We start from the raw sequence: 12,698 nt of genomic DNA, 5'->3' as shown, positions 1-12,698 counted from the left end.
AAGTTCAGAGAAGAGAAAAAAGGTAGTCAAGAGATTGAAGAATAAATCAATGAGGAAAAATTAATATGTGCTTCCATTTCATGAAAGCACACACTCTGTGCAAGACACCGTTACGGGCCCTGGGAGGAGGACACAGTTCTTGCCTGTAAGCAGCTCGAAGCCCAGTGGCAGAGATGGATAAGCACACAGAGTGCAGGCCATGCCACGGTGGCAGAAAGGGGGGACACCCAACCCACCGGGGGACCTGGGAGGTGTCCTGAAGAAGATGAACTGTGTCGTAACGTTGTACAATAAAGTTTTTTAAACCCCAAAGCTTTAAAAAGAAAGTGGTAAGTTAAACCAACAGTGGGCCGCCCTGGAAGGATTGGCCAGGCTCAATACCCACCAACCACCATCAGGAGAAAAGTAGACAGAAAAAATCCCACCTACGCAGAGTTGACACAGAGAGTTTGTCTCAGCCTGTGCTCCAAGCCCGGTAGTGGGAGGAGGGGAGGGAGGTTTGCCCTTTTTAACCTAAGAAATCAACACAAGGATCTCAGACTGATAACATCTCTGTGGTGCCTAGCAGAAACAAAAGCAAAATCATTCTAGAGGGAAAGACTTTCAATCCAGGGAGCACAACCCAGAGTTTTTCGCAGAGAAAAATCCCACTTAAAATGAATTGGCAGTCCAAGAGTATAAGCGCACAGGAAGCTGTCAGCAAAAAGCGAACCTCAGGCAGCACAACAAACATGTGTATTGTCACCCCACCTCCTCGCCCCGAACTCAGACCAAAGAAATACAGGGACTATTAAGGGCTATAAAATAAGTCCACTTAAGATGCTCAAACATGTCAAAGACAACTGTTAAGAACATGAGAAAAGAGCAAGACACTATCTTTAAAATTGCAGGACAGTTTTCCAGCCAAGTGAAGAGTGTTTACAGGTGTGGGAGTCTGGGAGTCTGAATGGGGCTTCTGATTAGTAAATGACGGTCACAAAATGGGGAGGAGAAGGAACTGGGAGGGAGATGCAAGGTCTGGGTCATAAATTGCCTTGCATTCTGTATTAGCAAGGACTCTGGTTTGCAAGTGACACAAAGAGGACATTTGTCTTTTATTTTGTCGATGACTCCCCTCACCAAAAAGGCAGGGATGGGGTTGGAAAGACAAGAACTGGGAACTTTCATTCTCTCTCCGTCTCACTGCTCTTTTTGTCTTCGTCAAGACTTGCTCTCTCTACTGGGGACTTGACTACCTTTTCTCCGCACCTTTTACTTCTTATTTTCTCCTCCTTAAATGGCGGTAAGGTACACATAACGTAAAATTAACCTTCTGACCATATATGTAAGTGTGCAGGTCTGTGGCATTAGCACATTCACATTGTTGTGCGGCCATCGCCACCATCCATCGCCAGAACTTTGTCACCGCCCCAGCCGGAAACTCTGTCCCCACCAGACAGTAACTCCCCCTTCCGCTCCGCCCCCAGCCCGTGCTAACCGCTGTGCGGGGCAACAGCCTCCTTTTCTCCAAGTTAAAGAGCTTTGTCAAAAGTTACAAGGGTGTTCACAGAACTGATTGATTTCCTCATTGCCATGTCTGATAAACCTACGGAACTTTGTATGTCGTGTATATTTGCTATAGCTATTGCACTTCCACACTTTTTCAGTCACTTGAACTTCTAAATGTGTTTTTTGTTTCTTTTACAGGACAATGAAGGTCAAACTGCTCTACATTATGGTAAGATGTTTCTAAATTATTAATAACCATTTGAAACTTCTCTCTACATGTTTATCTCAACCTCATCCAACAATATATAGTAGCTAGAAAAATGCCTGGCCACCAACAGAGACACAGTAGCTTTTTATTTAAAAAATAGGTTAATAACCTCTGAAGTTGGACATGCGTTAAAATTGTTATGGGCACATTCGTAGTAAATTGAGCATTTCTGTACTGTCGGAAGTGAAGGCTCCTCCAACCTCCCTTTGAAAATGTATTTCATTCTTTTTGCCGTCAGTGACAGCTAAGATGCTAATCACTGTTACTGTAGGAACTAGAGTCTGACCTACAAGCCACTTTCTTGCCATAACCAAAGTGAAGAAAAACAGATTTTATTTTTTAACCCATTTCCCCTACTGACTAATTAGCCACATTCAGTAATCTTCATTTAAACCACCTGTGAAACAGAGCCGACTCTGCAAGGTGGAGGTAGCCTGCCTGTAAAGAGGCGCTGCAAACTTAGTGACATGCAAGGTACTGAAGTGTTTTGTTAACTGTACAGTACCAGTAAAAGTATTGGTACTTTCACTCTATTTGCGTGCGAATATGGTTGAATAAAAGATAAGCATCAAAATTTGAATCAGATTAAGGGTCAACCGCCTTGAGACCTTTTCGGAGGGGAGACATGAGGCTCTGTTGCCAGGGCTGGCAGTCCCAGGTCACCCATCAGCAGTGAGTGGCCCGGATGCCCCCGATCACCTGTGTGCACTGCTTAGCATTTGCTTGGATGTTAGGAACCTCGCTGGGTTGTCTGGGAGTCTGAATTATTGGGCTAGCTGTATGGTAACTCATCAGCCTGATAATAACCCAGTATAACCCGAGTACCAAAGCATAGCAGGAAAAATGAAAATTGGAAGTCGATCTCACTTTTGAGTGTTTAGGCAAAAATCCTAAATAAAATGTATTTTAAAAATAAAGATACGTTATGACCCAGTTGAATTTGTCCCAGGAATTTAAAGATGGTTTAACAACTTAAAACATTTATTAATGTAATTTTCCACATTAGCAAATTATGTGAAAAACTATATGGTCAAATTAAATGCAAAAAAAGCATTTGAAGAAATTCAACACTTAATCTAAGAAGCAATATGGAAAGTGATTAAGACATTGGTCTCTGGATCAGAGACTAAACTTGGATCAGTTATTTAATTTTACCTGTTTACTTGTGGGAAATAGGGGTAATAACCTCAGAGACTCACTATGAACATATAATGAGTTAATCCATGTAAATTATTTAGGACAGTATCTAACACCATGTGGTATATAACCACATTTATGTACTCAATAAGTTAACAAATATTACTGTTAATGATAAAACTTTTAATTAACTAGGAATGGAAGGAAATTTCTATGGCACGATTAAGTTATATATTCAAAACCTAGTACAAACATTATTATTAAAGATGGAACATTTGAAGCATTTCCTTTAAAATCAGAAACAAGAAAAAAGTGCCTACCACAGCTATTTCTCTTTAATATCATATTGGAATTCTAAACTACACAGAAAGGAAAGCAAAAGAAATAAAAGTTACGTGGCATGGGTAAAAGAAACAAAATTACCATTAATCTCTAACAGTATAAGTAGCCACATAGAAATCTAAGCGTCTCTACAGTCAAATTATTAAAACTAATAGTACAGTATTTAGCAAGGATGCTGAACACAAGATCAATATTTTAAAATCACAACTTAAACATTAGTATAACAAAGTAAAAAATGAAAAATGTTAAGGTATTATTTACAAAGGCACCAAAATCCTAGATTACATCCTATAATATGCAAAACCTTCATAGAAAAAATTACATTCCTTTTTTTAAAATAAAACTTTCTCAAAAGACATAAATAGGAGAACTAGTTCATGTTAATGAATGAGAAAACTCAGTATCATAATGATGGTTTCTCCCCAAACTAAACTACAAATTCAGAATTCTCATTAGAATCCCAGCAGACTTTTATGGAATTTAACAGACTAGTCCTAAAATTTATATGGAAGAACAAAGAACCCTGGCTGGTGTGGCTCAGTGGATTGAGCGCCGGCCTGTGAACCGAAGGGTTGCTGGTTTGATTCCCACTCAGGGCACGTGCCTGGGTTGCAGTCCAGGTCCCCAGTAGGGGGTGCAATTGAGGCAACCATGCATTGATGTTTTTCTCCCTCTCTTTCCCCTGTCTAAAATAAATAAATAAAATCTTTTTAAAAATTTTAATTTATATGGCAGAACAAAGAGCCAAAAATAACAGAGGCACTTGGAAAAAGAATCAGGAAGAAGGACTTATTCTTCCAAATAACAAGATGTTTCAAAGACTAACAACAAAGGCAGAGACCAGCTTCTGCCCTGATGCTGTGGGGAGCTCCGCTGACCTGCTTCCCTGTGAAACAGTGAAACATGTATTTAAAAATACAACCATTTAAAACTTCTGGAAATGGAGCTAAGGATATACAGCAAGTAAAGAAACATCTAGGCAATAAAACCTGTGAAAATTCGGAAAGAAGGCAAGAGCCCATGGTATTTGAAACAAGATCACCGCCTCCTTTTCCCTTTGCAGCTTAGCAGGGTAGACTCTACTGCAGCACACAGGAGCCAAGAATACAGGCACCCTCTCCTCCCCGCTCCCAGGCAGGGGGCCTTCTTCCTGGGGGGAGGGGCTTCAGTGTTCCTCATCCTGCTTTCAGCTGTCTTTCACTGGGGCTGAGTGCTGGGCAAATACAGAGAAAGCATACAAAACACCAAAAATCCAAGTCATTATTTAAGTTATGATGACTGCATTAAAATTTTAAACTTCTATGAAGGTAGAAGTTACCTTTCTATGAAAGGTAGTATAAGCAAAGTAGAAATACAAGGTACAGCTTGGGAAAAGATATTTTAACCTACATAAAATCATTCAGAATATATCAAGAATACCTTCCCAGTCAATAAGGAATCAGATAATCAAACAGAAAAATACACCTCAAAATATGGATAGTTAGTTTACAAATGGGAAAAGCCAAACAGCCAATAAATAACAAGAAAAGATGTTCATCCTCACTAATAACTATCAATAGTCTAAGATTATAACCTTCTCGCAGGCTAACCAGTTAGCCTGGCACGGTTTCATGGATGCTGGCAAAAAGACACAAAACTCCTGGATCAGAGACAAAAGACTTATTAGCTGCACAGCAGACAGCTTGAGTCTGAGTCCCACAGGGGCTGTGCAGAGAAGCCCAGGGAGGCCCTGCACACAGTGTGTCGTAGCTCAGGAATCCTGAGCTTAGAGAACTCTAGTCTTTTATAACAAGTTGCAGGCAGATCTGCCCACCCTTTGCCCTGGAGAACATACTGTCTTAATTATACTGGACAGTAAACAAGCCTGCTGTCTCCCCTGGAAGGAAACACTACCTCTGTTCACTATGCAAATATCCTTGAGAAGATCGTTCAGAATGAAATTCGTCATTACCTCAGTTTAGAAGAGGTGCGGAAACATAAAAGTCCTTTGGAGAATTGTATCCCAACAATAATCATGGAATGCAGGCGGAAACCTTTAGATAGAATTTCACACTGCTCACTGGCATCACGTAGACGAATGCTAGCATTAGGCTGTGGAGCAACATGCACTCTCACGCACTATTGATGAGAGTGTCAGCTGTTGGAACCACTTGGGAAATCAGTTTGGCAAGATCCAGTAAAGCCTACCACCCAGCAAGTCTGCTTCTAGATACAGGAGATCTGACCAGAAGGTATCCAGACATGCACTGTGAAGAAGAGAGACATCTATCGAAGAAGATACAAGATACAAGAAACACTGTGCATAGGACAGTGATGCCTCAGTTCCCTTCAAAGTAAGCACCTGGGGGCCTCACACAGTTCTAATCGCCATTAGCTGTCCTGTCATATTTTCCTGAACTTTATTGATGGTCTGAAATCTCTTTCCTTTCAAAGGTGATTTTAGTTTTGGGAGAAGCCAGAAGTTGCAGGGCACCAAATCTGGGCTTCAGTGAGGCAGTCACCCGGGTGATTTGATGTGTTGTCAAAAACCTCTATAAGAAATGTGATGCGTGAGTGGGTGCATTGTTGTGATGAAGCCGCCAGTCACCAGGTGCCCATAGCTGTGGCCTTCTGAATCGTCCGAATAGTTTCCGTGGAGGAATGTTCAAGCTTTAACACAAACTGGGATGCAGATTCTTTGCTCTATTCAGTCATTTTGAATGCAGTGGCCACACAGTACACATGCTCGCTCAGCTGAGTCTACCGCCCCCACTGACTAGCACAGTGAAGTTGTCATTGTTCACGCATATGCATTCCAGTGCTCTCCCTTGACTGCCAGGTTACATCAGTGTCGCACAGACCATTTTCTTTATGTTAACAACAACTGGACTTTCTCCGGACAGACCTTGTGTACCTTAGAAATACTGCCAAACATGTATATAATGAGATGTGATTAAGAATGTTTATTGCAGCACTATTTATAATAACCAAAAATTTGTTTTATTCATCTTTATAGCTCTCATTATACTGTACTTAAAATACTTGTTAATTACAATTACCCATATACACACGTACATGCATGCATACATATTTTATCACCAAACACCTTTGAAAGGAATACCATTAAATTCATGCATACACAATACAGTATACAGGTAATTTCTAGGCTCCTTTCCATAAACATCCCTCTAAAGTAGTTATTTTTTTTCCATTTTATTATTGAGGAAACTGAAACCCCAGGAAGTTAATAACTCACCTAGTGATACACTTACTAGGCAGGGAGAGAGAACGAAGGCCCCCCCACGCCTCCTTCCACGGCGCTCCCCTCTCACTCCTCAGACATGCTTCTGTGATAATTCCGCCACGCAGCCCTTCCACCACCACCAAGAGATGGCATTCTAAGTCCTAATTTCCAACCCAGAAAAAAACTTCCCAGCCACCTCCACAGCCGTGATGCAGTCTGGGCAACCAGGCATAAGTCAGACAGCCACTGATAATTGGAAAGGAGAAACCTTTCATAGTGATCATGAGGCCTTCAGTGCAGAATTCAGGGGTTCCCTTTTTTCCTGATGCCTGGTTTTAAGAAGTGAGTTTTTTCTTTTACTGTGAAATGTTTGCTGTAAGGTTCAGAGTTCACTGCTGTGCTTAGATAGTCGACCCACCAGCGCACCCACATGCTGTGCTAACACAGCGCTTACTTCCACCCCCTTCCTTCTTTCACCTGCCACCCAGAAGGCTCTTTAGCGCCTTCTCTGTGCCATGTGTTGTGTTCTCCTTTCATATCTTCACCCGGAAACTGTAGGAACAGCTCACTGGGACTGAATGTGTCCTGAGACTGCCCAGAGTGACTGAGGTCAGTCACTCTGTCATCCCTAGTCGACCGTCCAGGGTGTCTGCCTTTGCGAGTGCGGGGATGTGTGTGCTTAGGGTTCGTATCTATAAAATACATTTCTAGACAGCAACTGGGTTGGGATTTTTCGAACAGGCTTTCTGACTGGCTTTAAAATAAGCTGTATATTCTCTACCGATGCAGAAGAAATTTCATAAGATACTGATATGTGGAAGAGTTAGGGTGCAGAGCAGTGTGTATAGTGTGCTGACATGAATACATCTGTACACATTTGCTAGTAAGTGCATACGAGATCTCTGGAGGAGACACAAAAAGCTAATTTTCGTTGGCTAAAGGAAGAGGAACTTTCACAACTGGAGGGGCTAGAATATAAGCATAGGATAAACATTTTTTCCTGTCAACCTTTTCATACCTTCTGTATTTGGAACCATATACATATATTACTTGTAAGTACTGTGAATGTGACTTACCTTCTTAATTTTATTTCACTCATTCAACAAATATCTATTGAGCACCTACTGTGTACAGATGCCCCTGACTTTGGGTGTCCTTCACCTCCCCACCAGCAAACAAGGTCCCCATAGCCATAGTGGTGAGTGTGTGAGCCACACTGGATCTAATCTGAGAAAACCGTGGACTTGGCTGTCAATGCCAGCAAACCCTGAGAATGATACTTCTTGAGCCAGAAGGAACTGAGACCCTGCACATAAGCCAGGACCTTCAAAGGGCTATATACTGGGTTAAAAAAAAAGAAAGAAAATTTAAGATCAGAAAATCTCCCACTGGTGTAAGGAAGGAAGAGGAAGACAAAGAAGCTGATCTCCCATAGACGAGCATCTAGGTGGGAAAAACAGCCCCGCCTCACACAGTTTGGGCGTCACAATCTCTGATTGTCTCTGGAGTCCTCAAGTCACGAAATTAACACAGCACGTGCAGGAGGCTGAATGTCCCTAGAGACCTGGTAGAAACAGATGTAAACTCGTAAAAGGGCACATCCTCAAGCAAGGCAGCCCGAAATTCCTACAGAAAGAAGGCCTTCTCAGAGTGAGCTCGCAGTCCAAAATTACAAAATGCACCTGGGTGAGTGTCAGCAGGTGTAGAAATCACAGGATCAGACTTTGAGGGACTTCAATAAAACCGCCAGATTGAAATTACCAAAATAAATGTGTATAAAATCAAAGAATCAAAAGCCAAAGAACGACACTCCAAAAAGGAACAGGCAGTCTCCAAAGAGAACAAAATAGAACTCCAATAAAGTAGAATATAAATACAGAAATCTTACAAAGGATAAATTAAAGTGCAGAATTGGCACAGGAAAAAAATGGATGGACTAAAAGATAGTTCTAAAAGGTAGCAGAGAAAGAAAAAGAGATGGACATGTAAAAGATTCACTGAGTGTAAAATGAGAGTGTTCAGTGTTTTTTAACAGGAGTTCCAAAAGGAGGAATTAGGGGAGGGTCAATATTTGAGAATGTATTTACTGATAATGTTCTTACTTGATAAAACATTGGAATCTTCAAATTCAGGAATTGTGAATCTGTTCGAGATAAGTATTTGTCCGGTGGAATTCTATGCAGCAATGAACCACAGCGACAGTCTTTGAAAGACTCTCATAAACATACTGTTGAGTTCAAGGTGCCAGATGCAAAAGAGTACATTCTGTAGACTTCCATTTTTATAAAGGTCAAAATCAGGAAAACCCGTCTCCAGCCCTAGTTAACAGGCAGGGTTGCTTCTGATCCTGTAATAATGATCTGATTCTCAATCTGTATGCTACTTACCTATATGGACAAGTTCATCTTCATAAAATGTGTATACATAATTTTGGCATCCTTCTGCATGTATTTTATTCTCAAATAAAAATTTCATACATAAAGGAGAAGTCCAAACCTGGCCTGACATAAAGTGGCGTCCCTGGTTTCGTGTCTGCAGTCTCTCAGCCCTTCCAACGCAGGTCTGAGCCCAGCCTTCTTTTCCTGTGTCCGCCAATGGAAGGCTGAAGACCAGGGAGCAAGTGACCTTGACAGGGCGACACAGGCTGTAGGGGGCAGAGCCCGGACATTAGACCGGGGCTTCTGATTACACTTCAGTCCTCTCCCCATAATTTCTTAAATAATTACTGTCCTGGTATCGTTTTAAAGCAGACAGTATTTTGTGGAAGATAATTTCTTCTAGAAGGGAAATAAAATCCTTTATCATTGGTCACCTCAGTCAGTGAGTCAAGGCTGTTTTTCAAAACTGTGTTTGTGAGCAAACATATATTGATATCTGTGACTGGGTGCTTTTAGAGTCTTATTTCTGTTTATTGAGAGTTTAGACATTAATAAAAATCATCCATGGTTTGGGAATCCTGCCCAAAATTGATCTTGTAAAACAACCTCTATTTCTCTCTCTCAGATCATATTATTCATTGTAGAAAGAACAAAATAAATATCATATATGTTATAATCAAGATAATTAAACACTAAAATAAGATCATTAGTTAGACGTTTTGGCATTACAAATATATAAAACTAGAATATTCTGACAACCAGGAATGTTTCATGAAATTAATATTTTAGCTTAATAATCACTTATAGCAGTAATTTATTTTTTATTTAGTTTTTTTTAACCAGGTCAGTAGACTTTTGCCAGTTTTTAACCTTGTCAAAACTGACTTTGGCATGTAATAATAATTACCCTCTATTAAGTCCCTACCAAATGCCAAGGAATCTGCTGAGCAAATTTTATCTTTTTAGTCACTTAATATTATTTAACCTTTTTAAAAAAATTTAATAGGCACTCAGTAGCTATTTGTTGATTCAATTTTATTTTAGAACCCTTCATCTACTCTTGGAACTTTCATAAAACCATAGGTATAGTTAAATCCAGCAAGTGCAGATAATGGTGAGGGTATCTTGGGGGTTAGCTGTTATTTTTCATGAATTACAGTTTGGCCTGACAGCTGTCCTTGTGTTGGCAGCTCCTCTGATTAGAGCAGTTGTCAAACTCCGTCCTTAAGCAGGTTGTAAATCCTGGCTTCTTCCGATTAAAACTGGGTCAGAGCCAATGGCAGGGTAACCAGGGGCCGGTCTGCCCCTGTCCGTCCTTACTAGTTCTTCTAAGTGGGCTTTGCATGGCAGTGTCCTAAAAGCCTCATTTGCCTTTATTTTACTTTGCTGATTTGGAATCTTTGGGTGCTGGCCCTCCTGTTGTTTTGTGAATATACACGGTCCTTGCTGAGGTGTGTGTGAGTGTAAGAGTGGTCTTGCTTGTAAATGGCCCGTTAGCCTTCCCCTCCCCACCCTCCGCTGGGAATACGCACATCATTGCATCTGTGTCTCCCAGGGGAAATCAAGGCTTTTCCTTGCACGTGCGGTCATGTGATTTCAGAGTGGGCAGGCTTTCTATCCTCATGAGCCCTCGGTCTTCCACGTAAAGCACCATCTGTTCTGTTCCTTCCACACTGTTACAGGGCAGTGGGAGGAGGCGTTAGAGTGAAAATAAATAAAATAAAAAAAGAAAGAAATTCATCATCAAAACCCTGAGGATTAATGGAGTCAGAAGGCTCCCTGCTCTGAATGAAAATTCATCTTCACCTGTGCCAATGTCAGGGCTGCCTCTGTGGCACTTGACAAATAGAGGCTCCCAGGGCACCATAAATTCAGCAACTGCTCTCCTCCCCACAGACTGGCTCGAGCTTCTTGGAGATGGGCTTGTGACTGCTTTTGTGTTTCCCAGCACATTGTGGGCACCAGTACATCCCCTCATTAACTGAGTAAAGTCTTCGCCCCCTTTCCTTCTCATCCCTCTCTCATCCTCTTTGCCTTTGTTCATCCGGAGGAGATGGGCAGCTCACACCTCCCTGAAAGATGACTCTGCCTTGTGAATTGTGCTTCGCTGAAGATGCCAAAGGCAGAGAAATCAATTACCTAATGAATTTTGAGCAAACCCTAAGTTCCGAGCAAAGTGCTAGATGGAGGGGAGAATATGAAGAAGCATGAAATCAAGGCACTCGCCATCTAATTGGGGGTTCAAAACCTGTTTCTTTAAAAAACTGCTGGTTGGGCACCTGTATGTACCAGTAGGCTCTGCCAAACCGAAACACAGCGGATGCCTTTCAACAGTGAATCTGCAAGAGGTGGCCCCGCAGTGCCCGCCTCATCCGGCTGAGGTTCACCGGTGCGGTTTCCCATCCTTGAACTCAGCCTCTCTCTTCGCTTCCTTTTTGTCTCTCTGCTCCAACTTCCTGATTGCTTGCACTCTCCTGTCAGTCTGTCTTTGCATAAACCCCAGGCATATTTGTTAATAGAACTCCTTTCCTTACAAATGCCATACTGCTTACTCTGAAGTACTGTTTCGTAACCCTTACATTCCAAACTTAAATCTCACTTTATAGTTAAACTGGAGCTAAAATTTTATGCACATTTGCTAGGTGAGGGGGTTGTTATACAGCCCAGGGAACCGCTTCTCGCCTGGTTGGCTGTCGTGCTCTAGACGTGGAACCTAAAAACTGAAGCTCCTCTCCAGGGTTAGTGCTCACAGATGACAGCGTCTCTCTGTGCCAGAGGTCACTTCATCGTACAGTGCGTGCGGAACTAATGCCCCTTTGTCCAAGATGGCCAGCTTAGTGCTGTCAGCCAGAGTGCACATCCACTTAGCCTTGAGCTTCATGCTTCGTAGTCCCAAGTGTGGGGTTAGATTTGAGCAGAGTGGGGTCTGACAGACCCTGCGAGAGATTACCCTGTAGTGCAGACCTAGGCACTGGGGGATTTATTCCTCCGGCCCTGCTTTAACAGTTCCAGTTTTAAAACCTAACCAGGTGTTTCTCGCAGTGAGTTGAGACTCATAGCTGCAGCAAGAAGGTTAAATGATTGTTTCTCAAAATATAAATATCATGTAGCTAGTTCCGTGCAGGGGAAACAGCCACTTCTCACAGCTCCTTGACACTAGGCAGTGCGCCTTTAACTCTGTTGTGCTCTGTAAGAAACTGTCTCCATTGGAATCCAATTTGGTATACACAGTGATTCACGGCGTTGGGTTCATTATATTATTTTGGGAGATAATTTTAAATTCTCAATGGAATGTTGTGATTCTAAACACTTCCTGCCAAGTCCCGGGCCTTGGTAAATACATAGTCCTCGCCTTCCTCCCTGTCTGTGCCTTACCCCGAGACACCATCTCTGCCCACCAGCCTTCTCCCAGCATTGGGGCAGGCGATTTTTGCCTTTCTCTGCTTCGCACCTAGTCTCTATTCATTCGGTCATCAAGTATTTCAACACTTAAATTTTTGTAGCCTTCTAAGGAATCCCACACCTCGCCGGAAGAGATAGGTAGGGCTCCCAATTTGGTCTGATTTTCGTTCACAAAAATTTCTGCCTCTACCTCTGTTCACTTAGGGTCACCTCTGACCTTGTGCTATTATGGATTTGCACTTGGTGCCTGAATCTGTCAGCATGGGAAACATAAAGGTTCACCAACGCTGTCCTAAGTTCATAACTCACCCCACCCTGGTTTGGGCTGTTGGCTCTATGCCCACGTCACAGCATGTCGCCCGGGAGCCCTGAGCTGGCAGCACCCACAGAGGAGCCAGAGAAGCACCTGTACCGCCCCCTGAGTGCCAGCAGAGATGCCCTACTTCACCACTGAACCCCA

General features: G+C 42.3%; 1 protein-coding gene across 1 annotated transcript in view; it reads left to right on the top strand.

Annotated features, from left to right (window-relative positions):
• Window positions 1-12,698, top strand: part of ACBD6 (acyl-CoA binding domain containing 6) — a 134,643-nt gene that overhangs the window by 112,950 nt on the left and 8,995 nt on the right. The window contains exon 7 of the mRNA XM_037034970.1: window positions 1,687-1,717. Coding sequence (XP_036890865.1) covers window positions 1,687-1,717 — 31 coding nt within the window. The remainder of the gene's footprint in view (window positions 1-1,686; window positions 1,718-12,698) is intronic.

Source organism: Sturnira hondurensis, unplaced genomic scaffold (assembly GCF_014824575.4).
Source record: "Sturnira hondurensis isolate 20B ecotype Veracruz unplaced genomic scaffold, ASM1482457v3 Scaffold0022215, whole genome shotgun sequence".
Classification (NCBI taxonomy): domain Eukaryota; kingdom Metazoa; phylum Chordata; class Mammalia; order Chiroptera; family Phyllostomidae; genus Sturnira; species Sturnira hondurensis.
The sequence above is the reverse complement of the archived record's forward strand: the minus strand, read 5'-3'. Positions and strand labels throughout refer to the sequence as shown.